Here is a 26,795-nt window from a genome sequence, read left to right as displayed (position 1 = left end):
TTATGACTAAATCAGTTATTAATGTTATACGCCACATTAACATATTAAAAGAGGAAAAAATCATCATATTGGTAAGTGTGGGGAAAAAATGTGATAAAAGAATTCAACGTATATCCTGATTAAAAAAATGCAAACTAGGAATTGAGGACAACTTCTTCAATTAACTTCAAAAAGAATGTTCTCCCAGTATCTATAGCTAAAATGATGCTCAAGATGAACTGTCTTTAAGAATTAAGACCAATGGGGTGCCTGGGTGGCTCAGTGGGTTAAAGCCTCTGCCTTCGGCTCAGGTCATGATCCCAGGGTCCTGGGATCGAGCCCCAAATTGGGCTCTCTGCTCCTCGGGGAGCCTGCTTCCCCCTCTCTCTCTGCCTGCCTCTCTGCCTACTTGTGATCTCTGTAAAAAAAATAAGTAAAATCTTGAAAAAAAAAAAAAAAGAATCAAGAACAAATAAGGTTTGGACTATTACCATGATACCAGAGCTTCTACTCAGTGAGGTAGGAGAAGAAAAAGACATGTTTCAATTATATGAATGGAAGAGGGGCGCCTGGGTTGCTCAGTGAGTTATGCCTCTGCCTTCAGCTCAGGTCATGATCTCAGGGTTCTGGGATCAAGTCCCACATTGGGCTCTCTGCTTGGCGGGGAGCCTGCTTCCCTTCTCTCTCTGCCCATTTGTGATCTCTCTATCTCTCTCTGTCAAATAAATAAAAATCTTTAATTATTTGAATGGAAGAAAAAAAACCTATTCATAATCAATACAGGGCCTATGAAGAAAATAGAAAAGAATCCTCAGATAATGTCTTAGAATAAGGAAGACAGCTCGGCAAAATTCACTGGGTCAATACTCAAAAATAAATTACATTTCTGTACATCAGTGACAAAGAGGTATAATTACTATAACAACAAATATAGGAGACTCAGGAATCAATCTAATGAATGATCTGCATGACTACTGAGAAAAGTATCCAGTTGTAACAGAAGAGATCGAAGATCCAAATAAATTTTTCAAGTACCATTTTCATAGATCAGGGCACTCAGTATCATAACAATCTCAGTTCTCAGCAAGTGGATATATAGGTTCAACACAAGTCCATTAAAACCTCAACAGAACATTTCATGGAACTTGATAAACTGTTTCTAAAATACATATGAAAACAAAGGGCTGAGAATAGGCATGGCGCTGCTGGAGAAAATCAAGGTAGGAGACTTGAACTACCAGATATATGGACTGATTATGATCCAAAGGATAGACCTAATAGGACAGAACAGAAAGCCCAGAGATAGACTTTCCTTCCACATAGGGAAGCTCGAGCATTGTAGAGACACACTGTAGCTCAGCGGGGAAAGGAAAACAATAAAAACAGAACAAATGGTTACCCTACCTCACATCATACCAGGGAATAATTTACTGGGGAAGGTTTAAATGTAATATACAACACATTAGAAGGATTATAACATAATCCTTGAGGATTAGAAGAAAATATAAGATCAAATCTCCTCAATGTTGGGATAGGAAGGATTTCTGAAATGATGCAATGAGACACAATTGTAAAGAAAAAGAGGGATGAATTTGACTACATTAAAACCAATAGTTTCTGTTAAAAGAAACAACAGAGAAAATGAAAAAGACAAGTCATAAATTTGGGCAAGGTATTTGCCACACACTAGTGACAAAATACATAAAGATTATGTAAGACACATAAACATATAAAGAACTTCAACAAGCCAATAAGAAGAAAACAAAGCATCTAATAGAAAAATGGGCCAAAGAACACAAAAAAGGCATTTTGTTTTATTTTTAAAGATTTATTTATTTGTGTGTGTGATAGAGACTGCATGCGTGAGTCGGGGGAGGGGCAGAGGGCGAGAATCCTCTAACAGACTCTCAGATCCCAGGACCCTGAGATCATGACCTGAACTGAAATCAAGAGTTGGATGCTTAACCAACTGAGCCACTCCACTCAGGTGTCCCAAGAACACAAACAGGCGTTTTATAGAAAAGGAAATTTGAGGATCCAATACATATGAAACTTGTCCCACTTTCCTAGTAATTGGGAAAGTGAAAATGAAAACCATCATGAAATACCATTTACCCTCAGTCCGTCAGCAAAACAAAACAAAAAAACCCACCCAAAACTCCAAAGGTTGTTAACATTAGGTATTGGCAAAGGTGTGGAACAAGAACACCTATGCAGCACAGGTAGGAATGTAAATTGGTTCAATTCCTTATAAAAAAATAATATGGCAGAATTTTGTGGCTTGAACCTTTGCTTACTTGGGACCCAATATTCCACTTCTCTTACACAGGTGTACCAGATGCCTTACAAAAGAGATGTTCTTTAAAGCATTGTTGTGATGATAAAAAAATTGGAAAGAGCCTATGCACATTGTTAGGAAGATGGGTAGGTCATTAAATTGCATATTCACATATAGACTGATGGACAGTCATATAAATGAATTAAATAATGTAGGCATTACCATGGATGAATCTCAGAAATAAAAGGTTGTGGAAAGAGAAGAGTCAGAGAATAAGACATGTATTTTAGGACTTTTTGTAACGTTCAAATTGAAGTAAAACTGCACTAGGAGTTCATAGGTATGTGGTAGAATTATAAAGCAAAGCAGAGGAACTCAGAATAGGCATTACTAATTACCCTGGATTGGCCAATCAATATAAAGAGATTGGCTAATATATGAAAAATTGACACATTTTCATGGTTGTCTTTAGACCAAAGAATAGATGTGTCCTTAGTGTCCCGCACAGGATATGGAGGGGAGGGGCTGGAGTGTGTGTGTGTAGGGTGGGGTGGGGGGTGTCTCCAAACATGGGAGCCAACGTTCCCTGCATCCCTGAGCATGAATGCTTCTCTCCCCATCTAGAGTTGGCCTACTTCCCTTCCGCTTAAGTCAGGGCTGGTTTTGTGACTTGCTTTGACCAACAATGCAATGAAAGAACGTTCTGGAACTTTGGATTCCAGGCCTTAAGAGGACTAACGCCTTTGGCTTCCTCCTGCTTGGGGCTTGGTTGCCAAACTCTAAGGAAGGCCACGGTACTGACTGGAGGCTGTGGGCTGAGTGAGGCGTGGGAGGGGAGGGGCACCTTGGGTGCAGAGCATAGCCAAGCCCCTGCTGAAATGCAAAGCACGAGTGAGCAGCTCCTGAGAGTTGGCCAAACTCAGCCATGCCTGGCAACCAGGAAAAACAGTCAACTGCTATGTTGGGCCATTAAGTCTGGGTGATGGTTTGTTAGCAGCAAAGGGAGCGGTGCACCAAGGAAATCAGCGCTACTGGCAGTCTTTCGTCTCATTAGTTGGCTGGTGGGTCTCCAGATGCATGCTGGTCATGATGCCTCATCATTTATATCTCTGTGACTTATATGTGGCTTTTTATATGGAGTAAATGCTTCACAGTGTAAAATATTTAATAAAAACCACTGCAATTAAACATCTTTTCATGTTTAAGCAATGACCCACTTGTAGTTCCTTACTCTGCAAAGATTGTTCATAGTCTTTGCCTATTTAGCTCTTGGGTTGTTCATGTTTGTAAGAACATTGCATATAGAGGAAAACAGCCCTTTCTGTCTCCTAGGTTTCAAAAGCATCTCCCTCCGGCTTGCCGCCCTTGTATATCTTTGGACTTCCTGGTGTTTGGCTGTACGTAAATTTGCTCTCCCTCGTCTAAGATGGCTTTAAATCAGTTAGGTACTTTCATGGCTTCATTTCATACTTAAAAACTTTGGTCTCTCCAGAATTAACATTACAGGTGAATTTTTGTCAAAATGGTTAGCCAGCTGTCCCATTAAAAAGAACCCACACAATGCCCCCCATTAAATTTCCTTACATTTAACACAATCTCCAGGCCCTCCATTGTTCCACTGACCTTCTCCTTTGCTACATGTAACTCCTTAATTACGGTAGGTTATAATGCTTAATACCCAGAGGCTGTTCTTTCCCCTTCTGAGGTTTTACCAGACCATTCCCCATGTTGACTTTCCCAAAAGAACTGTGTCAAGTTATACAGTAAATCCTATCAGCATTATGTGATTGCACTGCATGTAGACTGACGTCTGGGCTAGACTGTCTTTGAGAACAAGGGTGTGTCTGCACTAACCTGAGTCATTCATGTCCCTCACAGGATTATTGAGCCAGACCAGCCCCAAGGGCGTCGGCACCCACACTTGCCCCAGGTCCTGCCTCTGGGGTCCCCCCATCCCTCCACCCCGGCCAGGGCTCTAGGCTGCCTCTCCCACCGCTTCCTTCCCTGCAGAATACGACCCCGTGACTCAGGCCAACCTAGCTCAGATCCTGAAACCGTGCAGAACACTACATCGTCCTTGTGCTTAAGGACAAGCAATAATGATGTCATCTTGCGTGTGGAACTAAATGGGGTGGTTTATGGGCACTTGAAAGCAGCATGACCTTGGGTGAGTTACTTCCGGTATCCAAACCCCTTCCTCCTCCTCCCTGTGCAACGTGAATCCACCTGGCTTGGTGAGCTGTGAGGACTGCGGGGACACGGACCCTCTTCAGCTGAACCCGGGAACGGCCCCACCTCGGCCCACTGGGCGCCCACCCCTCCCTGCTGCTCCCAAGTCAAGGTCAGAAGGCAAAGATTTTTATTGTTCTACAGACACTTCTGAAAAGGGATCTAGTTGAGAAAATATACAAAGCATTTCAGAGTTTCATCTCCAGAGAGCACCTGAGTCTGACTGGAGGTGTGGAAACCTCCTCTTCCAGGCTCAGGGCTGAGAACGGTTAGCATATTGAATGATCAGTAAAAACATGCAAAAGTGAGAAGGAAAAGGAAAAAAAGGCTGCATTCCCCCAAAGCCGAGGGGGATGGAATTTCAGAACGAGGAGGTGGCAGGGTGTACAAGTACCAGGTGGCTCTCCCTTTCCCCCACATTGTCTTCTAAAACAGCTCCAAGCTTGGAGAAAGCAACGAGCCCACCCCCTCGGCTCTGCTCAGTGCTCAGCCCCGCAGGGCTGCCTGCATACAGGGGGAGCATGGTCCCCCTCTGTCCCATCCCCGTGGCCATGGCCGCAGGACCCCGTGCTTGTGCTCCTGGGGGCCCTGGCTCCTCTCTTCTTTGGTTCCACTCGGAGAACGATTGTGCTTTAACAGACTCATCCCCACCCCTCACTCCCAGGCTCCTGCTGGTGGGCTGAAGGCACTGACAGGAGTCCTGCGGGGAGCCCCAGGACCCCACCTTCCCTTGTGCTCTGGGTGGGTCCGTCCCTGGGCACCCGCCCCCCTCCTCATCCCAGATCTGGGAATCTGGACACGGGACTGTCCAAGGCACAAGCCTCTGCGGACTTCCCCAACTGTGCAGACATTTCTGAACCCCGCACCACATCCCTGCCCTGTCCCCTTGCCCAGGTCCCCCATGAGCCCAGCCTCTCCATCCAGCCCATCTCCTGGGCTGCCAGTGCAGCTCTGGGCCGGCCCTGGCGGACCTGCCTGCAGAACGGTGGTCACGGAAACCACCCCGTGCCACCCTCCTGTCCCCCAAACCTGGGAGCTCAGAAGAGGTGGGGCCTCGAGAGGTCACGGCTCTGGTACAGGGAGGCGGGTGGGGCTGGAAAGGAACCAGGAGACACGTCACGTCTATGGAAAGGTGTCCAAAGTACAAGCTAAGCGAGGGGAAGGAGGAGGGCCAGGGTGGCCAGAAGAGAAACAAGGACGAGGGCAGGGGTGGGGCCAGGAAGGGGAGGCCCTCACACCACCCCGCAGATGAGGGTCTCCACCACGAAGGTGTTCTCGAAGTGGCGGATGGCGTTGCAGTTCTTGGCCCCTCGCTTGTTGATCCCTGGGAGAGAAGAGAGAAGCTCAGTGAGGACTGTACCCCTGCCCAGAGCTGGCTGGGCCACAGATGTCACCAGCCTTGGAACCCGAGGGGGACCTCTGGAGCCTGGGAGCAGGGAGGAATAGGTGGCCCATGTGAGGACACCCAGACTCACCCAGGGACAGTGCACTGAAGGGACAAGAGAGCTCGAGAGCTGGAGTCAGGCAGCTCAGCTCTGCCCCCTTCCCTGTTGTGTGACCTCAGGGGTGTTCCTTAACCTCTCTGCCCCTCCGCTGCCTCATCTTTCAAGGGGCACCAAAAATAACGATGAGATGACAGCCACAGACACGCTCCTAGCAGGACGTAAGGAGCGTGAACCGGGGCCCGGCCCAGGGGAAGTGCTGAGTTACCATCAGCCGCTAGTATCGCTCTGCTCTGAGCTCCCCGACAGCTGGGCTACAGCCCCCTGGCCAGGCACCCGGGCCCACAGCTGTGGCCCAAAGCTCAGGGCAGGAGCCCGGACGGGAGGAGCTGCCACTCACGCCTCCGGGTAGCTCGGCGCCGCAGCCGGTAGGTGTCCTTCCCGTTGCACAGGTGGTAGATGAAGGAGCCCAGGGCCTCCTTGTCACTGACGTGCTCTGTCACCACCATCTCCTCCTGGATGATGTACGTCTGCGGGAGGTAGGTCCCCCTCTGCGGAGGGCGTGGGCTCAGTGCCGGGCCAGCACACAGGGCTCTCCAGCTCCCCTGCCCACCGTCCTGCTCCGTCAGAGTCCCCCGCCACCTGAAATGCCCGTCCACACCGCCCACGTCCCCATCCACGGCGCTCATGGCTCGCCCTCTGGACACTTCCAGGTGGCTTCCGGTTGTGCCCCAGTGCTGCACGTGGGGGTTCTCTGTACTGCCAAAGTGGGGCATGACTTAGGGGGCTGAGGAAGCTGGTCTTGGGGCCCTTCACGAGAGAGGGAGGGAGGCAGAGAGTGGTAGGGAGAAGGAAAGGAGAGGCATTGACTTGGGGTGTGGGAGAAGATGGAGGGGCATGGGCTGATCTGGGGTGCCTGGCCCAGCTGGCAGCAAGCCCCCCCAGCAGGAACCTCCCTTGCCCCAGGCCTGGCGTCCACAGGGGAGCGCGGCAAGGTGCCATGAGGGCTCCCGCTCACCTTCACATTCATGAGGAGCTCCCAGAAGTTTCGGGGGGGCAACACAATGGTGGTGTTGAGCTCAATAACATAGCACTTGTCCAGGGAGATGTCATGGTAGGCGGTGAGGCCCTGGGTGGAAAGAGTGGCCAGGTCAGGCTCTGCAGGCAAGGGCCTGGCCCTGGTGGGCTGGGAGGCCCTTGGCCAGCTGAGATACCAGCCTACTGTGCCAGTAGGAGATGCCCCCGATGCTTGCTCCCCACCTCGCCCGTGTCTGCGGGAGCTCCCCCGCGCTACATGAGAAACACCAAGTGCCCGGTGCCTCAGCTGTCAGAAGGGCTCATCTCCTGCGGTCCCAGAGCTGGGGTTTGTGGAAGACAGTAATGGTCCATGTGTGTCTTTCATCACTCCTATCGCCCCTGCGGATAGCCTGGACCCTCAGCCAGAGGCACTCCGTCCCTGGCTCCCCATGGGCTCTAGCAACAAGAATGTCCAGAACACAGAGCAAAGGGATTGTTCTGGAGAATTCCTAGGAAGCTCTGGGAGGCAAGTACGGGGGTGGCGGGGACAAACAGCTGGAGAGCCCGTGTCTCACTGGCCTCAAGACTTTCTCACTGGTGACAGGCGTGAGAAGGGTGGGTGAAGCATCTGCAGGCTCCCTGCTCTGTGGGGGTGTGCTTCTCCCTCTCCCACTGTCCCTCCCCCGACCCCTGCTGGTGCTCTCACCCAAATAAATAAATAAAATTAAAAAAAAAAAAAAAAAGAAGCACAAAAGATGGTTATGTCTGGGGAGGGGATACGGGCTGGGGCGAGGGGCACAAGGGAACCTTCTGGGGTGCTGGCACAAATCCAAATCTTGCTCTGGGGGGGATTCCACGTAGCCAATAAGCTGTATGCTTAATGCCCTTGACAGGAGGCACACTATGCCTCTGGAAAACATCAACACCCTGTTAAAGAGAACACTGGCTTAGCCCATGACGGCCGTGTCTGCAGCGGTCAGGTGGCCGAGGACAAAACCCACCACAGCTAGTTCATGTCCAGCGGTAAACACACCTCTCGAACAAAAGTAGGGTCTTTAAAATCCTGCACAACCTAACCCGCAGCGCCTGCCACCACACAGGACCTACTCAAAGGAGGTACTGGGGACACGGGCCTTCTCCTCTTGCTCCAGTTCTCCTTTCTCATGACCCTTGGCGGAAGGGGGGCTCTGGGTCATCAGGACACCCTTCCACCATGGCTGCCCCAGCCCCGGCTGGCCTCACCCGCTGAAAGTCATGAATGATGTCTGCGGGGTCCCCGCCGCCGAACTGGGGCACGGGCACGTTGATGCGCTCATAGTTCTCTTCGAGGTAGATCTTCACGTCCTCCTCCAGCTCCATCCGTGTGCGGGCCTGGGAGGACAGGGAGTCCTCGTAGAGAACCCCGCAGTGGAAGAAGTTGTCTCGGGCCAGCTGAGGAGGGGAGAGACAGACAGACCGGTCACACGGCACCCTCGCTGCAGCCACCCTTCCTACCCTGCCAACCCCACCACGCCAACGAGCCCAGGGCCTCAGCGAGTGGCAAGAGTGGGACAGTGAGATCCATTTCACAGATGGAGACACTGAGAAACATGGGGAGTCAGGGAGAGGGAGGGTGAGCCGGCTTTGCCTTGTCCTAGGTAGACTGGCTCCTTGGCTCTCGGGGCAAACAAAGGAGCCCTGGATTGAACTGTGGGGCGCTCAGGAGCCAGGAGAGTCACCAAAAGGCAGCCAGCCTCACACCAGTCCCACCACCTTCCCTGGACCCTGTTCCCCCTGAGCAATCCTGGCAAACACTGTGCCCCTATGTGAACAGCCAGCCGAATTGCCCCCCCCCCCCACGCCCCATCAAGGGTGGGGAGGCGTGTGCCATGACTGCGGCCAAGCAGCTGAGCCCGTGGACCTTTGTGCCCACCTGTCCCTCTCCAGCCATCCTCCCCCCACCCCCCCCCGCCCATCTGTGCAGGGACTACAGGCCTGCTATCAGCAGAACTGCCCTTTCTCCTTTTTCGTGTGAGCTCTCCCTGGGTGTGTATGTGTGTGTCTGTGTGTGTGTGAATCATCACACATGAATCATACTGTCCAGGGCACAGACTTGGAGGCTGCTCCGAGGTGCCCCCATTCCCCAGCCAATGGGGTGGGGTGAGGAGCCCCAGGAGAGCACAGGTTGGAGCTGGGAACAGAGGGGACCAGGAGCCCTCAGGAAGGGCCCATGGGTGGGAGAGCGAGAACCAGGAACATATGGGGAGCTGGCTGTGGAGGGGGACGATGGGGAAGGGGGCGACGAGAAGGAAGGGAAGGCAGCAGGTGTGCAGGAGCTGAGGTTTCCAGGGCAAAATCACATGGAATACAAAAACTCTTCAGTAATTTCTATCATGGAAAAAATGAAGTAACTAAGTTAAAAACCACTGCTTGAGGTGGGGAGGGGTCACTTGGGTCATAAATGACCGGCAATTCTCAGCCCCGTTGTCACTCTGGAATTCCCTGTGTGTTGCCCTTACCATTATTCTTTTGAGCTGTAATTGATCTACCTTGGTGGCCCCGTCTCCCTCCTAGGTCTGACTGATCGCAAGGTCACTGTGACCACGACTGTGACCACTTCTTCCACCCATCTGCAGGCCCTCACTGGCTGTGGGAGCATGTAACTGGGGACCCGGGATGCTCTCATGGGCAGTTCAGGACGAGGTGGTGGGCAATCTGTCCATTAACCCACGGTCTGCCTTCCTTGTTTTATAACCCAAATAAACGTCCAAGGAACAGAAGTCCTTAAAACATGATCCTTGGGCACAGGGTTTGGCTCTGAAGGGATCCCAGAGTTCTAGTTTCTGCTGGATCTGAGTGTCTGGTGAAAACATTCCAGGGAGCCAGTGCGGGAAGGGGCCAAAGATTCCCCTCCCAGCGCCCCCACTGCTAACTGTGCTCCCGGGAGAGCTCCCTGTTGGGCCTCAGCTGTGTCTGAAGACAGTAAGGACAGTCCATCAGGGGCCGTGGGAGTCAAGAGGACAGGGCTCCATTCCTGTCTCCCAGACCAGGCAAGGGTCCAGGTGGGCTGGTGTCTGCCCAGGGCGGCCCCATACAGGAAGGATACGGGGCTTCTGGCTTGGCTAGGCACCCACTTCCACCCATGGGGCAGGTCACTTGCTGCCCCTCCCCTATAAGCCCCAAGCCCCTGGTACTCAACTGCCCATGCTGCCCTCCTGACACCTCCCTGCAGTTCCCTGCAAACACCGCCTTTCCCAGAGCCCAGTGCCTCCCTCTTCCCTGGCCTCACCTGTGCGAGGAAGAAGTATCTGTAGATGTAGACGGAGGCGAACACGAGGCCCATGAGCAGCACGACCATGCCCATGGACAGGTAGCAGACGCCGCCCACAGAGCCCCCCTTCTTGTAGCGCTGCGGGGGGGGCCGCTCCTCCTGTGGGTGGCAGGGCCGGCTCAGACAGATGGTGGTCCTGTAGCTCCCGGAATCCTCCCGCCCCCTTCCCAAAGTGAGATTCCACTGTGCTGGCCAGGACTGAGCCTTGGGAAAGTTGGGGGGAGGTGGCGGGGATGATGGTGGGGGAGGGGGAAGGGCAGTGCTGGGGACTCACACAGCATCATCTGGAAGGAATGCCTTGCCAGGTCCTCCCCAGTCTCCTCCCAGGTAAAGACAAACTGAGACCCATATGGCAGCCTCAGAGAATGACCCCCGAGGACCAAGTAGGCCCCGCTGGATTGCCCGGGCCATTATCTTCATTATCTCCCAGCTGTGGTCACAGTATACTCTCTTAAACACAGAATGGGGGAAGCACAGACATGGCCTTATCATTGCACCAGACCCAGGAACCTGCAGGAATCGGGGTGCACTTGGCAGGCTGGGGCGGCTGCTCTGGGCCATGGGGAGCCAGGGAAAGCTTCGGAGCCACCCAAAGGTGGCAGTGCACAGGGCAGACGGGGACTGGGGCCATGGGAGGTGGCTTCTGGGCTCCACCGAGAGGCCGTGGCAGGGAGCGCTCGCTGGCATTGCAGGAGGCCCATGGGGTCTGGGCACTGTGCTGGACTCCCTCGAGCTGGGCAGCCCCTGAGCACACCATCCCCATGGGCACAGCTCAGCCTGCAAGGGGCCAGCCACGGCCCCACACTGGCAACTGGCCAGCAGCTTCAAGCAGGCTGGCAGGAGCGGAGCCTGAAGAGTGGAGTATGGAGGCTTCCGGAAGCTGGGACACTTTTGCCAGGAGGGAAACGTGGCCAGGAAGGCCAGGGCAGGAGGCTCCTGGAAAAAACCTGCTGCGGGGAGCCAGACGGGCTCAGGACAGTAGCCTCGGGGTTGCCAAGAAGCAGCAAGTTAAAAGGACCTTACTCTGGGCCACACACATCTGGGCTGGTGGAGCACGGTGTGCGTGTAGACTTAGGAACACTGCTTGACCAGCAGGACTGGCCTGAGTGTGTCATGATTCAGGCCCTTCAGGAGCTGCGTGACCTCGGCCACCTCTCATGTCTGTGACTGTCGTCCCCCCAGCCCTGCCCTCCCCCATCTTGAGAGCTGTTGTAGAAGACCCTGCCCCGCCTCGGCCTCCACTGGCCCCATTCAATCCCTCCTCCATGGGGTCCAGATAGTCAGGGTGAGAGAGGAGTCCAGTCCCAAGAACACACAGCCTCCAGGAGCTCCAGGAGGCAGTGTGGGGTAAGGGAAGGAGTTCCAGCCTGGAACAAGAAGCTTCTCCACGTATGTATGCCAACTGCCTGCTTAGCCCCCTTTGTGCCATTAGTTCTCTCTCTCTTTACCCTGGGGGCTGGGGACACAGCTCAGGTCCAAGTGACTTGGGACAGATAGGCCCCTATCTCTCAGCACAGCACAGGGGGCCTAGCCTGGGGGGTGGGTGGGGCACGGGGCTTGTTGTGCTGCTCAGGTCCCAATCCCTTAAGGCCCCCTGGCTTAGAGAATACAGGGTATGGGGCCCAAGCCTCCGGGGGCAATGGGGCGTACCATCAGAGGGGCAGATGTCTCCCTGACTGGGGTTCTCCCACTCACCCACACCCAGGTAAAGGACAAAAACCCCTGGAGCCCCTCCACCCCCCCCGGCACATCCATCACCAGACCAGCTAGCTAGCCCCCAGCCTCTGCACCACGGGACGGAGACATGGGGCAGGAAGGTGCCCCAGCCCATTGTGGTCCCCAACACCTCCGTCTGCCCTCCAGGGAATTTGCCTGGCAGGGGTGGGAGGCCAAACCCATTGCCCTGAACTCACTACCTGAGTGCTGGGGCTCCCACGACCCCAGCCCTGCCCGAGTTCAAGACCAGAGAGACACCTACCTGGCTGGCATCTGCTCAGCACCCTGGGTTTCCCTGGGGTTCCCTAACCAAGGTCCCATGGGGACAGCTGCTACCACAGGGGGGCCCAATGAGGAGCAAGCCCACCAGAGGCTCCTGCAGATGCGATGGTGGCCTTTCCACTCCTCCAGAGTCCCGAGTGGGTCCCAAAGAACCATGGCCGACCTGGGAGACAGGCCAGGCTGCCTGCATCAGCGGGGGGGATCCTGCCCTGGGGGCGGGACATTCACCAGCAGTGGGGTGAGGAGGGACCAGAAGTTGAGAGAGGGCCCAGCAGGGACTCCCTTCCCCTGTGAGGGGAGCATCAACAGCCCCCCACCCCCAGCCTCTCTCTGGAAATGTGAAGACGAAAAAAGAGACAACATGAAAGCCCTTTGTCAAGGATGAAGTGCTGGATAACACAGCAGATCTTTCTCCACTGAGCCTCTCCTTGGCAGGGCCGTGGCCTCGGACAGCTGTTGAGGCTGCACACTGGCCATGCATTCAGGAAAACTGGAGACGCAAGCTTGTAAGAGCTGCTTTTAAAAACAAAACAAAACAGAGTCAAGGGCCACCAGCAAGTGAGCCTCAGAGTCCGCCCCAACGAAGTTCACAAACAAGGCCTCTGGTTTGAAGGCAGCCTTTCTGCTTCTGGTGGGGGGTGGGGAGGGGGTGTTTCTGAGGGCCTGGAAGGGGTGGACATGGTGGTGGCTAGGCAGCCGGCCCAGGAGAAAATGGCCTCCAAGAGGCCCCTGGATACTACCCTGCGTCCTTACTCTGGGAGGTGTCACTGGGAAGGCTGAGGACCGCCCACTTTTCCTAGATATGCGGTGGACAAACGCCTCACGTGTCTGGGGCTAACAACTCCTGATCCCACCACTGCTGACCACCCCCCACTGTGTAGTGAGACACAGCTGCCCTGCTCCCCTCCCCAGCCCACACCCCACCCACAGACAGGGCCCAGATCCCAGAGGCCTCATGGCTGAGCAGCCGGCTGGAAGGGAAAGCAGGACTAGACCTTGCCAGAAGGCAGACGGGGAGCCATGGATGTCCCTGCTTTGAGACAAAAGGGACTTCAGACACCAACATCCACACAGGAGGGAGGGCCCCTGAATCATGCCCGGGAAGGCCCATTGCTTATGGGGTCCCCCCACCACACAACAGAGAACCTGGGGATTGGGGCCTGGCTCACCCAGTCCCTGGAGAGGCCTGCTTCCTGAGACCATCCCCCCACCCCAGCTGCTTCACCTGTCATGCTGGACACTCAGGGAAATGCCACCCCCCACAGGGAGCAGCCAGGCCTCTGTTGGTGGAAGGGGCTTCCATTTAGAAAGTAGAAAAACACTGCCTCCTGTTTCCAAGGCAACAGGGCTTTCTGAGCAAAGTGCCTGGCTGTGCACTCGTGTGGGGCATGTGAGCCGGCCGTCCAGGACCCAGAGGGGCCCGGCCTCTCCAGCCCCTGCACTGAGGCCTGCAATGGCGCTCATTAAATGGTTTCGCAAAGCCAGGGCCACCGCCGTTAAGGGGAGCCCAGCCAACTGGAGCATTAACTCAGCGGACTCCCAGGGCTCCCGAGGAGCCCCCCAGCTACAGTTCCTCGGTAACAATGTCCAAATTAACTGCAAGCAGATTAAACTACAATTGCAGGCGGCCGAGAGGAGGCTGGCGGGGAGCCAGGAACGCACTTGCTGCAGCCCAGGCCCACAGCTGGAGGGGGAGGGGCTCTTGCCTGGCCCTTCTCAGCTTTAGTTCCCCTCAGAAGCTCGCTTCTGGGGCTGCAGACCAGATTCAAGGTCACTAATGTGTTGTGTATGAGAGAGAGAGAGACAGACAGACAGACACACTGAGTGGAGGTGGCGGGGGTGGGGGAGGCATCGGAGCCCACAGAGCTGGGTACATGCCAACAGGGCATCATGGAACCCCGTTCCTGTCGTGTGCGGGACCCCCGAAAACTCCCACACCACCCACTGCTCTGAGTCCACTTGCTTCCTGGCACTGAAGATGAGACTTCAGGAAACAGAGGCTCCAAAGGAGGAGCGGCAAAGCTGGAGGCTGGAAGAGCTCTCCTGGGGGACAGAGAACTTGGAAAGTGTGTGTGTTGGGGGGGTGGGAGCTGGGCTGCGCCTCCATGATTTTACCATAAACATTTTTTTTTTCTAGGAGGAACTCAGCCTCCCCGGCAGTCTGCTGACAGCCTTGAAACATGCAGGGACCGGCCCAGAAAAGTGAAAAGAGAAGGAAATAGAGGAGGGAAGAGAAGAGCCACTGCGGTGTGTTCGAAAGCCCAGGGGCCCCTGGGAAGGCCCAGGGCAGGCTAGGGAGGGGATGACGGAAGCCCCCACCCCACCCGAGCGCAGGACGGGGTGTGTGGGGGGGGGGAAGGGGCAGGACCACCTTCCCACAATAGTCCCTCATCTCACCCACAGAGCCAGCGGGTACTAGGGACCTGGGGCAGGAGCTCCAAGCCCGGTCAGCTCCGCCCTCCCGGCTGGCAGGGGACCCTCCCCCGACCACTCCGGGAGACCCGGTTCCCTCCGCCAAGGGCCTGAGGCCGGGGCCGTGGAGAGTGAAATCTGATCCCCAGGTATGCAGGCGGGGGGGGGGGGGGCGATGCAGAAGCCAGGAATCAAAGGCAAAGCCAAGGAGAAAACTAGCCATTGCTGGAGAGATGACGGTGTTGAACGTGTCTCTCTGCTCTTGCAGACCCCCAGCCCAGTCCGGTCTGCACAAGCCTACACCTGGCTGCCTGAGTGTGCACGCACTCGTGCGCGTGCGCGCACCCGCAGGTAGATCGAGGGGAGAGCGGAGGAGTTGGGCAAAGAGGTCCAGCGCCAGCCGCAGGCCTCCAAAGGGGAAGAAGGATCAAGTCAGCGTGTGCTGAGAGGATGCTTCTCGGCCAGCCCACTTTCCAGGCTGGCTCCCCGCCAGTCGCCCATCAGCCCATCAGCGCAGGCTTCTCATTACCTCTGAGGCAAGCGCCAAGGGGAGGGAGGGCAGCTGGAGGCCCAGCTGGGTCCCCATCCCCACCCCCTCCCAGCCCACTGAGGCACTTCCTTCCAGCAGCAGGTCTGGGGACAGAATCCTCCTTGTATTGGAGTTTTTTGCTCAGAAGCAGGGGGGAGCCCTGCTGTGAGCTGGCAGCCACCGCCTCACCCCAGCCCCCCAGGGCTGTGCCCAGGTGGACATTTTCCTAGAACATCCACAGGGCATTCACAAACTCATCGGTTCACCAAGTAGTCCTTCTGGTGCTTTAGATCTGATTTTTGAGTCCAGTTCAGTAACCAAGGAGGGCCCTTGGTTCCCCTTGGCCAGAAGAAACTTAATAAGCTTTCCTCAGCATCCCCATCAGCATGGGGGCAAACCTCAAATGCTCTTGACAAAGGAGAAGTCTGGTGGCAGGCCCACCTGTCCCACCTGCCTTCTGTTTCAGTGCCCTAAGGTCGGAAACCTGGGCACCTGCTATGCTCACCACCACAGACTCCCAAGTCAAGGTGGGGTGGAGTAGGGTGGGGAGGATGGATGTGCCCCTTAACCACATGAGGGCACACCAGGCCCAGAGCAGTGAAATCTCTTCCCCCTTCCCCAGCTCCAATTCCAGTGGGCGACTGGCAGAACCAACATGTCACACCCAAAGCCCCCACTGTATCACCTTGGGGCCTTAGGGGGCTATGATCACTTACTGATAAGTAGTTCTGTCCTAGAGGGGCCAGAATTTTAATCCTTCTGGGCCCCCAGTGCTCCTCCATGCCAAATTAAGACAGCCAGGAGACCCTGCACAACTAAGAAGGTTTGGGAGGCAGGCTCCTGGCCATTACAAACAGCACCGGGAAGATGTTGATATTTCCATTTCACGCTGGGTGAGGGGAAGAGAGGACGCTGGCTATCCGCGCCAGGAGCTGGCTGTCAGTTAGCACCCAGGGGATGCGGGCATCATCCAGGCCCACCCACTGTGTGCCACTCCTGTGAGATCGTTCTGCTCCCTCCCTGAGCTGAGACAGGGCAGGAAGCTGTCACCCCTCAGTGAAGGGTGGAAGGAGGCTTCCAAACTTTTAAAGCAGCAGACCATGGTTTTCAAATACAGAATGCCCCCAGCCCACCTGAACATGGGATGCAGATGGAGTTGCATGATGGACCAGCCTAGGTGGTCCCCCATGATGCAGTGACCACACCACGGCAGGGGAGCAGGCCTGTGGCTCCTCTGTGCATTCCTCACTGCATCTTTGCTGGGGATGTGACACCCACCTCCGAGGCCCCTCTTAAGTGTCCCCTCTTTCACTGGCCAGGGCCCAGGTCTTCCCCTGCAGCACCACCCCCCCCAACCCGGGTTGAATCTGAGGCAAAGGCTGAATCTGAGCCACAAAACTTGGGGAGGGACCTTGGCGCTGAGGAAGCCTCATCAGAAGCTAGCAGCGGGCAGAGAGGAGGAGTGGACAAAGACTTTGGAAGTCCAGTCTAGATGCGACAGCTTGGTGCACCCCAAGAGCGCCGAAACGATGGCTACGTGGACACCTTTGCCGGAGTACAATACAGCCTGGCTGGACCAGCTCTCCCACCTTTCCCCTCGCCTCGCCTTCCTGCCTGCCACGCGTCCTGCCCTCTCCGGGTCAGACACCACGCAGCTCAGACAGTTTTCCACTGGCGGAAATGCCTTCTCTTCCCCCGACTGGCGGGAAGGGGGAGGAGGGGGAGGACGCCCGAGGAGGCGGGGTGCACGGAGGCCCGCCCCCACAAAGAGCCTCCGGGATGCGGGAGGGCACCAGGGCAGAGAAGGAGCCTCCCCGCGGAATGAAGGGAGCAGGCCAGAGCGAGAGCATGGACAGGAAGAGGGGAGCAAGGAGGTCCAGACGGCAGGGGTGGAGTGAGATCCGGGGGCCTGGCCTCATAACCTCGAACCTCGAACCTCAAACCTCGAATCCCAGGCATGCAGCCGGGCCGATTCTGGTTTATTTCCATTTCATCACTTTCTGGTCCACCAATTCAGGTGCAGACCAGCAGCATACTCCCAGCCCTCGTCTGGGACGAAGTCAACGGCCCCTCCCCCGCTTCGTTGGCACCAGACTCTCCCCCCCCCCCCCCCGCCGCCCCCAACCATTCCCCACCAATCCTGACCCACCTCCCTACTTTGGGGAAACAACGTCCAACCCTCCTCCCATCCCCCACCCGGGGCTCGACTCTCGGTCCCTCCCTCTTGATTAGAAACAGACGCATACCCCCCACCAGCATTCCCCCAACTTCTTCCTACCGGCCCCTTCCCCAGTCTTGGGGCCAGCCGCTTAGGGCCCCTCCACATCTGGAAGAGACCTCGAGCGCTTTCCCACCTGGGGACCAGCAACTCAGACCCCTCCTTCTTCTCGGACTTTTGCTTTCGGCTGCCGCTTTAGGAGAGGACCGAAGCCCCCTCCCCACTTTGGGATGGAGGCCCCATTCCGGACCCTCACTCCCTCCGGTCTCGGCTCCGGGACCCCGATACGCCTTGAACAGTTCCCGGCGCCGGCTGGGCGTGCCTTGCCTCCGACTCCAGCCTGAGTCCCCCGGCCCCTCTTACCCGAGCGGGCGTCAGCAGGATCTCGGCAGCTGGGGCCGGCGCCGCGGCCGACGCCGACGCCTTATCGGCCTTGTCGCCCTTGATGCCGGCCACGGCAGGCTGAAAGCTGATCTTCACCATGGCTGCGCCCGGCCGCGCGTCCGCCCTGCAGCCTCGGCCCGTGCAGCCTCTGCCCGTGCAGTCTCTATCTGTGCGACCGCCGCTCCGCGATCTGCAGGCACCGGAAGTTTGGCTGGTGTGCGCGTCCCTTTCCCTAACCCCGCCTCTAGTCTGCCCCGCCCCGTCCCGCCCCCAACCCGAGCGTCGGCGCCCCCTTCCCCCAGCCCCGCCCCGGGCGCGCAGTGACCCCTGCGGGGCGCGTCGCTCCGACGGTGGGACGGCTGAGGTTTGCTCACACATTCACTCACTCACTCGCTTGCTCACTCACTCACTCACTCACTCCCTCGCTCCATTCATCCACCCACCCACCATCCATCCATCCATCCATCCATCTATCCGTCCGTCCGTCCGTCGGTCCAATCAGGCATGGACTCAATCCCTTTCACAGCCTTATACCTTCCAGCTGCCTCGCCAAGACCAGCGACCCCACGACACTCTGTTAAAAGAGTGTTTGTCTGGCAAATACAGCTTCTAGACAAATTCCCCGTCTTCATACTCTCCTCTTTGGAAACGCTGGTGCGTCCGCTGCTCCCTCCTCCCCACCTGTCTCAGACCCAGGAGGAGGTTTCAAGTCCAGGTGCCTACCTGCCTGCATCCTGCATCCATCCAGGTCTCTTTCATAATCCATCATCCTCTTTCCTTCATTTTTCACTCCTGTAGAACCTTCCTGAGGGTCTGAGGGGATGTGTGCTAAGGCTGCTGGGAGTAGAGAAATTAGGGCAGCCTGCAGGTTCAGTAAGGGACCAGCACTGTTGCTCATTTCTTCCCTATCCAGGAGGGCCTGGTGTGGCAGGAAGATCTGCGTGGTGGGTGACTGGAGGCTTGGGTTCTAGTCAAGACTCTGCCCCTGCAAAGCATCCGTGGTATTATGTAGGACCAGGAGCTGGGTTACTGGAGTTTCTCTTGGCACCCAAACTCTAGATCTTTCCTTACTGTTCCTGGCCCAGACTGGACTGTGGACAACATCCAGCAGCCCACACATAGCCTTGGGCTGAACACCAGCTTTCGGTTCTGCAGTTGACCAGGGAAGGCAGGAAAGTCTGAGCTTGTTAAAGACAGTCCGAAGGCTTCCACTGACACCTACTACCTGTCAGGTCTTGGGTGGCTGCCTTGAGCCCCAGGTGTCCACTTCCCAGACTCCAACATCCGGGGTCAGATCTGGGATGAACCTATCAGCCTTGAGGACAGACAGCTTGAGAAGGAAGATTTAACTGATGCTAAGGCTACCATCCTGGGAAACTGGGACAGGGAAAGGGAACGTGGAAGAAAATGGTTTGGAGGCATATGAATTTGGTTAAGACCAGAGAGGAAGGAGTTATGGATTCTTGAGTCAACCAGTTCCAAGAACTCCTACTTGAATCTTGGTGTTTGGAGAAGTTAAGTCCCAGCCATTGGTTAGATTCCCACCCAGCATCGCCAACATACATTCTTCCACTCAGAAAGTGTTTCCCCAGAGCCCCTGCATGTCAATCATTGTGTTAATAATCCCTGTGGCAAAAGATAGAAAGCCCTACGATGCAACATGCAACCAAGGACCTAATCACATTCAACCTTCCACCTGCCAAAGTCTCATGTTTATGACATTTACCCACAATGCTTTGTTCTTTTTTATGGCTGAGTAACACTCTATTTTGTAAATATACCACAATTGTCTGTCTCTTCTCTTGGCTATGGACATCTGGGTTGCTTTCAGTCTTCAGATATAATGAATAAAGGCTATAAAGAAATAAAGTATATTTCGTTGACATTTGTTCTCATTTTTCTTGAGTAATAACATCACAAAGGTGAGGCAGGAACAGTCCACTCCAGGAGACAGGTGTATTTTATCACATGGCACCAATAAAGTGAACCAATGTTTAGATGGCTTGGTTTTATTATTGTGTTTAAATTCTCTGCAGATATCACACCCCCTTGTTGCCTGACCTGGGGCATATCACTCACACCACCCTGCCCCCACCTTGGTATACTACTGCTTAGGAGTGGAATTTTAATGTTTTATACTCTCACCAGCAATGGATGAGAGTTCCAGTTGCTCTACAATTTCACCAACATTTGGTACTGTCAGTCAGCTGATTTTAGTAATCTTAACTGATCTAACAAGTTGTGTCTTACTGTGGGCTTTTTTATTTTGTTTTGGTTTTTTTTTTGCTTTTGATTTTAGTGAGGGAGGCGGGAGGGGTAGAGGGAGGGGGAGAGAGAAAATCTTAAGCAGGCGTCACGCCCAGCACGAAGCCCACTTGGGCCCAATCTCATAACCCTGTGATTGTGACCTGAGCCAAAATCAAGAGTTGGTCCCTTAACTGACTGAGCCACCCAGGTGCCCCCATCTTGTGGTTTTAATTTACATTTCCCCTGATGACTAAGGATGCTGAGCTCCTTTTCTTATGTTTTTGACCTTTTGTATACCTTCTTTTATGAAATGTCTGTTCGAGTCTTTTGGTCATTTTAGAGGTTAGATTGTCTTTTTAATTATTAATTTGTAGGAGTTCATTGTATATTCTGGATATAAGCCTTTTGTCATATCTATTTATTATGAATATTTCCTCTCAGATTGTGGCTGGTCTTTTCATTTTCTTGATTTTGTCTTATGATCAGCAGAAGTTTATAGGTTTGATACAATTTAACATATCAATTTTTAATTTTATGGTTAGCACTTTCAGTGTTTTCTCTAAAAAAATCTTTGCTCACCCTGAAATTTTGAAGTTGTTTCATTTAGTGTGTTTTCTAATAAAAGCTTTGAAATTTTAGGCTGCACATATAGATCTATGATCTATTTTTAGTTGTCTTTCTTATTCTAGTGTAGGCTAGGAGTTAAGGTTTTGTTTTGTTTTCTATATGGTTATCCAGATGTTCCAGGATCATTTGTTTAATGAAATGGAAACTCCATTTTCCATTGAATTGCCTTGGTACTTTTGTAAAAATTGGTCAATAATTTCTATGTTGGCTTATTTCTGCACTCTGTTCTGTTACATTCTTTTATTTTTTTTCTACCCTTATGCCAATTCACATTATCTGGACTGCTGTAAACTTCTAGTAAGTCTTGAAATAAGGTAGTGTAAATCTTTTTCTTCTTTTCCAAGATTATTTTGGCCCTTCTAGGTCCATATAACCTTTAGAATTGGCTTGTCAATTTCCACAAAATAAAACCCGTTAAATAGAAATTGGGTTTGAGTTGAATCTAGAGGTCAATTTGGGGGAAAACTGATGTCTTGACAATATCATATTTAAATCCATGAACATGGGATATCTGTCTGTTTTGTTTAGCTCCTCCTTAATTCTTTTCACCAATGTTTTGCAGGTTTCAATGCAGAGGTCTTAAGTGTCTCTTATTAGATTTATGCCTAAGTGTTTTATGTTTCTGATTCTATTACATTTATTATTTATGTCATCTTCCAATTTTTTACTGGTAGTATATAGACATACAATTGATTTTGGAAAATTGATCTTTCTTTGCTAAATTTAATATATTTATTTGTCACAGTGTTTTTCTATAGATTCCTTGGGATTTCTAATATATATTCATGCCATCTGAGAACAAAGACAATTTTACTCCTTTTTCTCAATCTTTATGACTTTTATTACTTTTTTTCTAGCCTTATTGTTTCAGACTCTAAAATAGTGTCGAATACAAGTGTTAAGGGTAGACATCTTCATTTTTATTTCTCATCTTAGGAGGAAAACGTTCTGTCTTTCAGTATGAATGTAATTTAGTTGTAGGTTTTTCATAGATGCCCTTTGTATTATTACCAGGGCTAATATACAGGCTGACACCATAACTTGGGTGGCTGAAAATAAAAAATGTATTGTTTCAAAGTTCTGGAAGCTCTAAGTCTCAAATCAAGGCTTCAGGGGCCCCTGGGTGGTTCAGTTGGTTAAGCATCTGACTCTTGCTTTTGGCTCAGGTCATGATCACATGGATTGTGGGGTGTGGGATTGAGCCCCATGTTAGGCTCTGAGCTCAGTCTGCTTTAAGAATCTCTCCCTCTGCCCCTCCCCCCATACATGTTTGTGTGCATGCGTGCACACACACACACTCTCTCTCAAATAAATAAATGGATCTAAATAAATAAAATAAAATCAAGGTTTCAGTAGGATTATGCTTCCTCTTATCCCTATAGGAGAATCCTTCCTTCCCTCTTCTAGCTTCTGGTATTTGTTGACAACCCTGGCATTACTTGACTTAGAGATACATCACTCTGATCTTTGCCTCCATTATCACATGGCTTTCTTCTGCCTCTGCCTCTGTTTTCACATGACACTTTCCTCTTCTTATAAGAACACCCATCATGTTGGATTAGGACCCACCATAACAACCTCACCATAATTTGGTTATATCTGAAAAGATCCTATTTTCATATATAGTCACATGTACAGGTTGTTAGAATTTCAACACCTCTTTTTGGAAGACACAATTCAACCTGTAATATCCTTAATCATATTGAGGAAGTTCTCTTTTCCTAGTTTGCTGAGAGTTTTAATTATGAATGGGTATTACATTAGGTCAGATATATTTTCTTCACCTATAGAAGTGACCATATGAGTTTCATCTTTTATTAAAAATTGTATTAATTGGGGAGCCTGGGTGGCTCAGTGGGTTAAAGCTTCTGCCTTTGGCTCCGGTCATGATCCCAGGGTCCTGGGATCTAGCCCCGCATCAGGCTCTCTGCTTAGTGAGGAGCCTGCTTCCCTTCCTCTCTCTCTGCCTACTTGTGATCTCTGTCTGTCAAATAAAATAAAATAAAATAAAATAAAATAAATTGTATTAATTGATCCTTGAATATTAAAAGAGCCTTGGATTCCTTGGATAAATCTTACTTGATCATAATTATTTTTCATGTATTACAGGAGTCAATATTTTGTCAATGGAATCAACTGGAGTTGATATTTTGTTAAATTTTTTTGGTCACTGTTTGTTTTATTTTTTATCTATGTTCATGAGGACCATCAGTCTCTCTTTTCTTGTAATGCAAATGTAGTTTTTGGTATCAGGGTTATGCTGACTTCGTACAATGAATTAGGGAGTCTTCCATCCTTTTTTTTTTCCTGAGAAAGTTTAAGTGAGATTGGTGTTGTTGTTTCCTTCAAATATTTGATGCAATTCACCAATAAAGGTACAGGGATCTGGAATTTTTATTATGGGTGAGATGTTAATTATGAATTCAATTTGTTTAACGGATATAATGCTATTCAGATCTTCTAGTTCTTCTTATGTCAGTTTTGGTAAATTACACCTTTGAAGGAATTTATCCATGCCCTCTAATTTGTCAAGGTGGTGACATTTTAGTGTGCAAGGTCAGGATGCTCAGCAGGCCAGAAGAGAGAGCGCTAGACCAAGGCCTTTGCCTGGGTTCTTTCAGCACAGAGTACAGAACTGAAGGTGGCCTGGTGATCACTGTGCCCTGTGAAGGAAGAACAGGTGAAGCAAATATTCTTGGGAGTTTATTCACCACCAGAAAATTCTCATAAGGGGCTGATGATTTGAACATAAGTTCGGCTTAAAGTTGTAAGAGCTTGGACGCTTCCTCCTTCAAAAAAATTTAATCTGTTTAGATCAGTAGTTCTTAAAGTGTGTTTTGGGGACCCCTGGCCATCCCCACAACTCTTTCTGAGAATTTGGAGGTCAAAGCTATTTTTCTAATAATATTAAGATGTTATTTGCCTTTTTCAATCTCATGCTCTCAGTAGAGTAATTGGTAAGTTACGTGACATGTATCAAAACAATTGGAAGCAGAATAGGGGAATCCAGCTCTCTTCTGTTAAGCTAGATATTAAATATATTTGCAAAAATGTAAAGTGGCTCCACTATTCTTATGATTTTTTTTGCTTTGAAAAATACAGTTTAAAAAATAAAAATATTATTACATTAATATGTAATAGGTTTATACTTTTTAAAAAAATTTTATTTATTTGTTTGACACAGAGAGAGAGAGATCACAAGTAGGCAGAGTCAGGCAGAGAGAAAGGGGGAAGCAGGCTCCCCGCTGAGCAGAGAGCCCAATGCAGGGCTCGATCCCAGGACCCTTAGATAATGACCTGAGCTGAAGCCAGCAGCTTGATCCACTGAGTCACCAGCCACCCCTATACTGTTATTTTTATATGACTTAATAAATATCCCATCTATGTCTCAGTTTTAATTGTCAATATGTTAACTATCATTAAATGTATTTCCCACATAAACAAAAGATCTTTAGGATTCTTGATGTTCTTATGAGTTTAAAGGGGCCCCAAGTCTACAAACTTTGAGTATTGCTGATTGAGATAATTTTGGGGAGTGGTGGACACATTTTATTGAAATGTAATATATACACGGAAATATTCTTAAGTTACAAGGGTGCAGCTCAGTGAATATTCACAAAACAAAACAAAATATTCACACACATGTAACTAGCCCCCAGATCAAGAAACAGAACATTCATAGCCCCGTTGTCACTACTCCTGACCCAAGAGTAAGTAGTATCCTCATTTCCTTCCCAGTAAGGTGCTTTGCCGATTTTAAAAAATTCAATCTATAGGAATCTCACAGCATGTACTCTTTTCTGTCCAGGATCCTTAACATCATGATTGTGAGGCTCGTCCCTGCCTAGGGTCCTGAGGGCTGGTTCATTCTCCAGGGCATGGTGTTCTGCTGTGCATCCTGATGCACATATCCCATCTGCAGTTAGGGTACACTTGGGTTGTTTCCATTTTGGGGCTCTTAGGAGCTGCCTTTCGTTCTTCCATGCATCCTCAGTGAATGTGTGCCTCCATTACTGCTGGGCACCTCCCGGGGACTGGGTTTCCTTTTTAGTGTGTTTTTTCCATGTCACAGACCAGAAGGCAAGGCTTTCTCAGCAGCGAGCTTGTGTTCCACAAGAGCCACCCTGACGAAGATGTGGAAAACAGAGCTCTTTGTATTCCACTCAGAATCTTCCACCAGTTCTTTCTTTTATTATTTTGCCCCACATGTGGTCTTAGGGATGACCCTCAGGGCTGGATTTGTGTTGTGAAAATCTTTTGACGGAAAGCGTTTCTTTGGAGAAAGGTAGTATAGTGTCTGGGCTGTGGCGATACACCCCTTGGGACTGAATCTCCACCCCCACCCCCTTCTAACTCCAGGACCCCCTCAGATGAGCTTCTCAGGCTCTCCCAGTGATGGGACTGCTGGGAGCCGACACTGGCCTGCAATGACCCTACTGAAAGACTTCCCACACAGTGTCACACCAACCTAGCCACTGGGACACATGCCATCAGCGATATCATGGGTAAGACATTCCCTTCAAGAGAGCCACTCCATATGTAACATCCCTAGGAATAAACTTTATGACCTACGCAAAAAAAAGGCACAATATTTTATGGAAGGCATACAGCTTAAGTAAAATGGAGAGACAAACCATTTTCTTGGAAGGGAAGATGATGAAAACGTTGATCCGCCTCCAAATCAAAGCAAATCCAATTAAAATCCTAATAGGTTTTTGCAGACAAGCAGAAATACTATTCTAAAATTTGTCACTGCAGTTGCCAAGAACTTTAAAAGAAAAAAGAATGATGAGTACAGTTTTTAGCATAACACAATACTATACTGAAATTTAGCTGACAAAGATACTAGTGACTGTAAAGTGGAGATTTTCTACCTGTACCAGGCAAGAAGTCGTGATGGAAAAGTTAATATGTTTACATATCCGAAAATACCATGTACGAAATACAGAGGCAGCTGTCAACTAGGAAAAATTCTAATTACTCCCAATAGAGGTGAGGCTGAGAAATGAAGTCTTTTTAACTTGGCAATGAGCTCAGTAAATTTCTATTACTAAAGAAGAAAGAGCAAAGGAAGCAGGGAATCAGCAGTTGCTGCAGAAAGAATTCATAACAAAACAGTAAGAGTCCTTAGTATTAAAAAAGGAATTCAGGGACGCCTGGCAGTCAGAGGAGCACGTAACTCTTGATCTCAGGGTTGTGAGTTTGAGCCCCACACTGGGTGTAGAGATGACTAAAAAAATAAATTCAGCTTAAAAAAAAAATCAGATTATAAAAAATAGAAATAAGGTAAATGACTTCAGGATTGACACCAAGAATCTAGGGAGGGAACAACAAAACAAACCTGAAGAAAAGAGAAGGATATACATTAATGGAAAAATGGAAAAATGGGAGAACTGGTAAGTATGTGTATATGTATATATATATATATATTTTTTTTTTTTGCAACATCTTTTTTCTCCTCCCCAGCTTTCTTGAGTGTCATGGACTAAGGAAAATCGTTTGCGCTCCAGGTGTACAGTGTGATGATTTAATATATATATGCATTCTGAAATGGTCACCACAATCAAATTAATTAATACATCCATTCACATTGTTCCATTGTGTCTGCGTAATGAGAACATTTAAGATCTACTCTATTAGCAGATTTACTGTATACAGCACAGTATTATTAACTAGTCACCAGGCTACACATTAGATCCCTAGGACTTACTCAACTTAGAACTGAAAGTTTGTACCTCTGACCAGCATCTCCGCGGTCCCCTTTGCCTGTGGTCACCACCATTCTGCTCTTTGGTTCTGAGTTTTTACTATTTTAGATTCCACATGTAAATGAGATCATACAGGACTTGTCCTTCTCTGTCTGCTTTATTTCACTAAGCATAATGTCCTCCAGGTACATCGATGTCACAAATGTCAGGGTTTTCTTCATTTTTATGGCTAAACAGTATTCCATTGTATATAGAGTTGTTGTTGTTTTTTTTTTTTAATCTATTCAACCATCGATGGACACCGGGATTGTTTCCATGTCTTGGCTATTTTAAATAAGGCTGTGCTGAACATGTGCAGATTATCTTTTGAGACACTGATTTCATTTCCTTTGGATACTTACCCAGTAGTGGGATTGT

At 50.8% G+C, this 26,795-nt stretch overlaps 1 protein-coding gene across 1 annotated transcript; it reads right to left on the bottom strand.

Annotated features, from left to right (window-relative positions):
• Positions 1-4,599: 4,599 nt before the first annotated feature.
• On the bottom strand, positions 4,600-18,016 carry ITM2C (integral membrane protein 2C). Its single transcript, XM_059393696.1, has 6 exons — positions 17,776-18,016; positions 10,214-10,354; positions 8,188-8,376; positions 6,947-7,057; positions 6,329-6,479; positions 4,600-5,810 (listed from the first exon to the last, which is right to left on the bottom strand). The coding sequence occupies exons 1-6, from the start codon at positions 17,893-17,895 to the stop codon at positions 5,719-5,721; spliced, it is 804 nt and encodes a 267-aa protein (XP_059249679.1). The 5' UTR covers positions 17,896-18,016; the 3' UTR covers positions 4,600-5,718.
• Between the last annotated feature and the right edge of the window lie 8,779 nt (positions 18,017-26,795).

The sequence above is a fragment of the Mustela nigripes genome, chromosome 3, assembly GCF_022355385.1.
Source record: "Mustela nigripes isolate SB6536 chromosome 3, MUSNIG.SB6536, whole genome shotgun sequence".
NCBI classification, from domain to species: Eukaryota; Metazoa; Chordata; class Mammalia; order Carnivora; family Mustelidae; genus Mustela; species Mustela nigripes.
The sequence above is the reverse complement of the archived record's forward strand: the minus strand, read 5'-3'. Positions and strand labels throughout refer to the sequence as shown.

Bases quoted from the DNA above. Each gene is read 5' to 3' on its own strand.
- ITM2C (XM_059393696.1), bottom strand. From the start codon at position 17,895: ATGGTGAAGATCAGCTTTCAGCCTGCCGTGGCCGGCATCAAGGGCGAC. The intron at 10,355-17,775 runs GTAAGAGGGGCC...TGCCACCCACAG, and splicing joins TCCTGCTGACGCCCGCTCGG to GAGGAGCGGCCCCCCCCGCA. The intron at 6,480-6,946 runs GTGAGCGGGAGC...CGCCCTCCGCAG, and splicing joins AGCTCCTCATGAATGTGAAG to AGGGGGACCTACCTCCCGCA.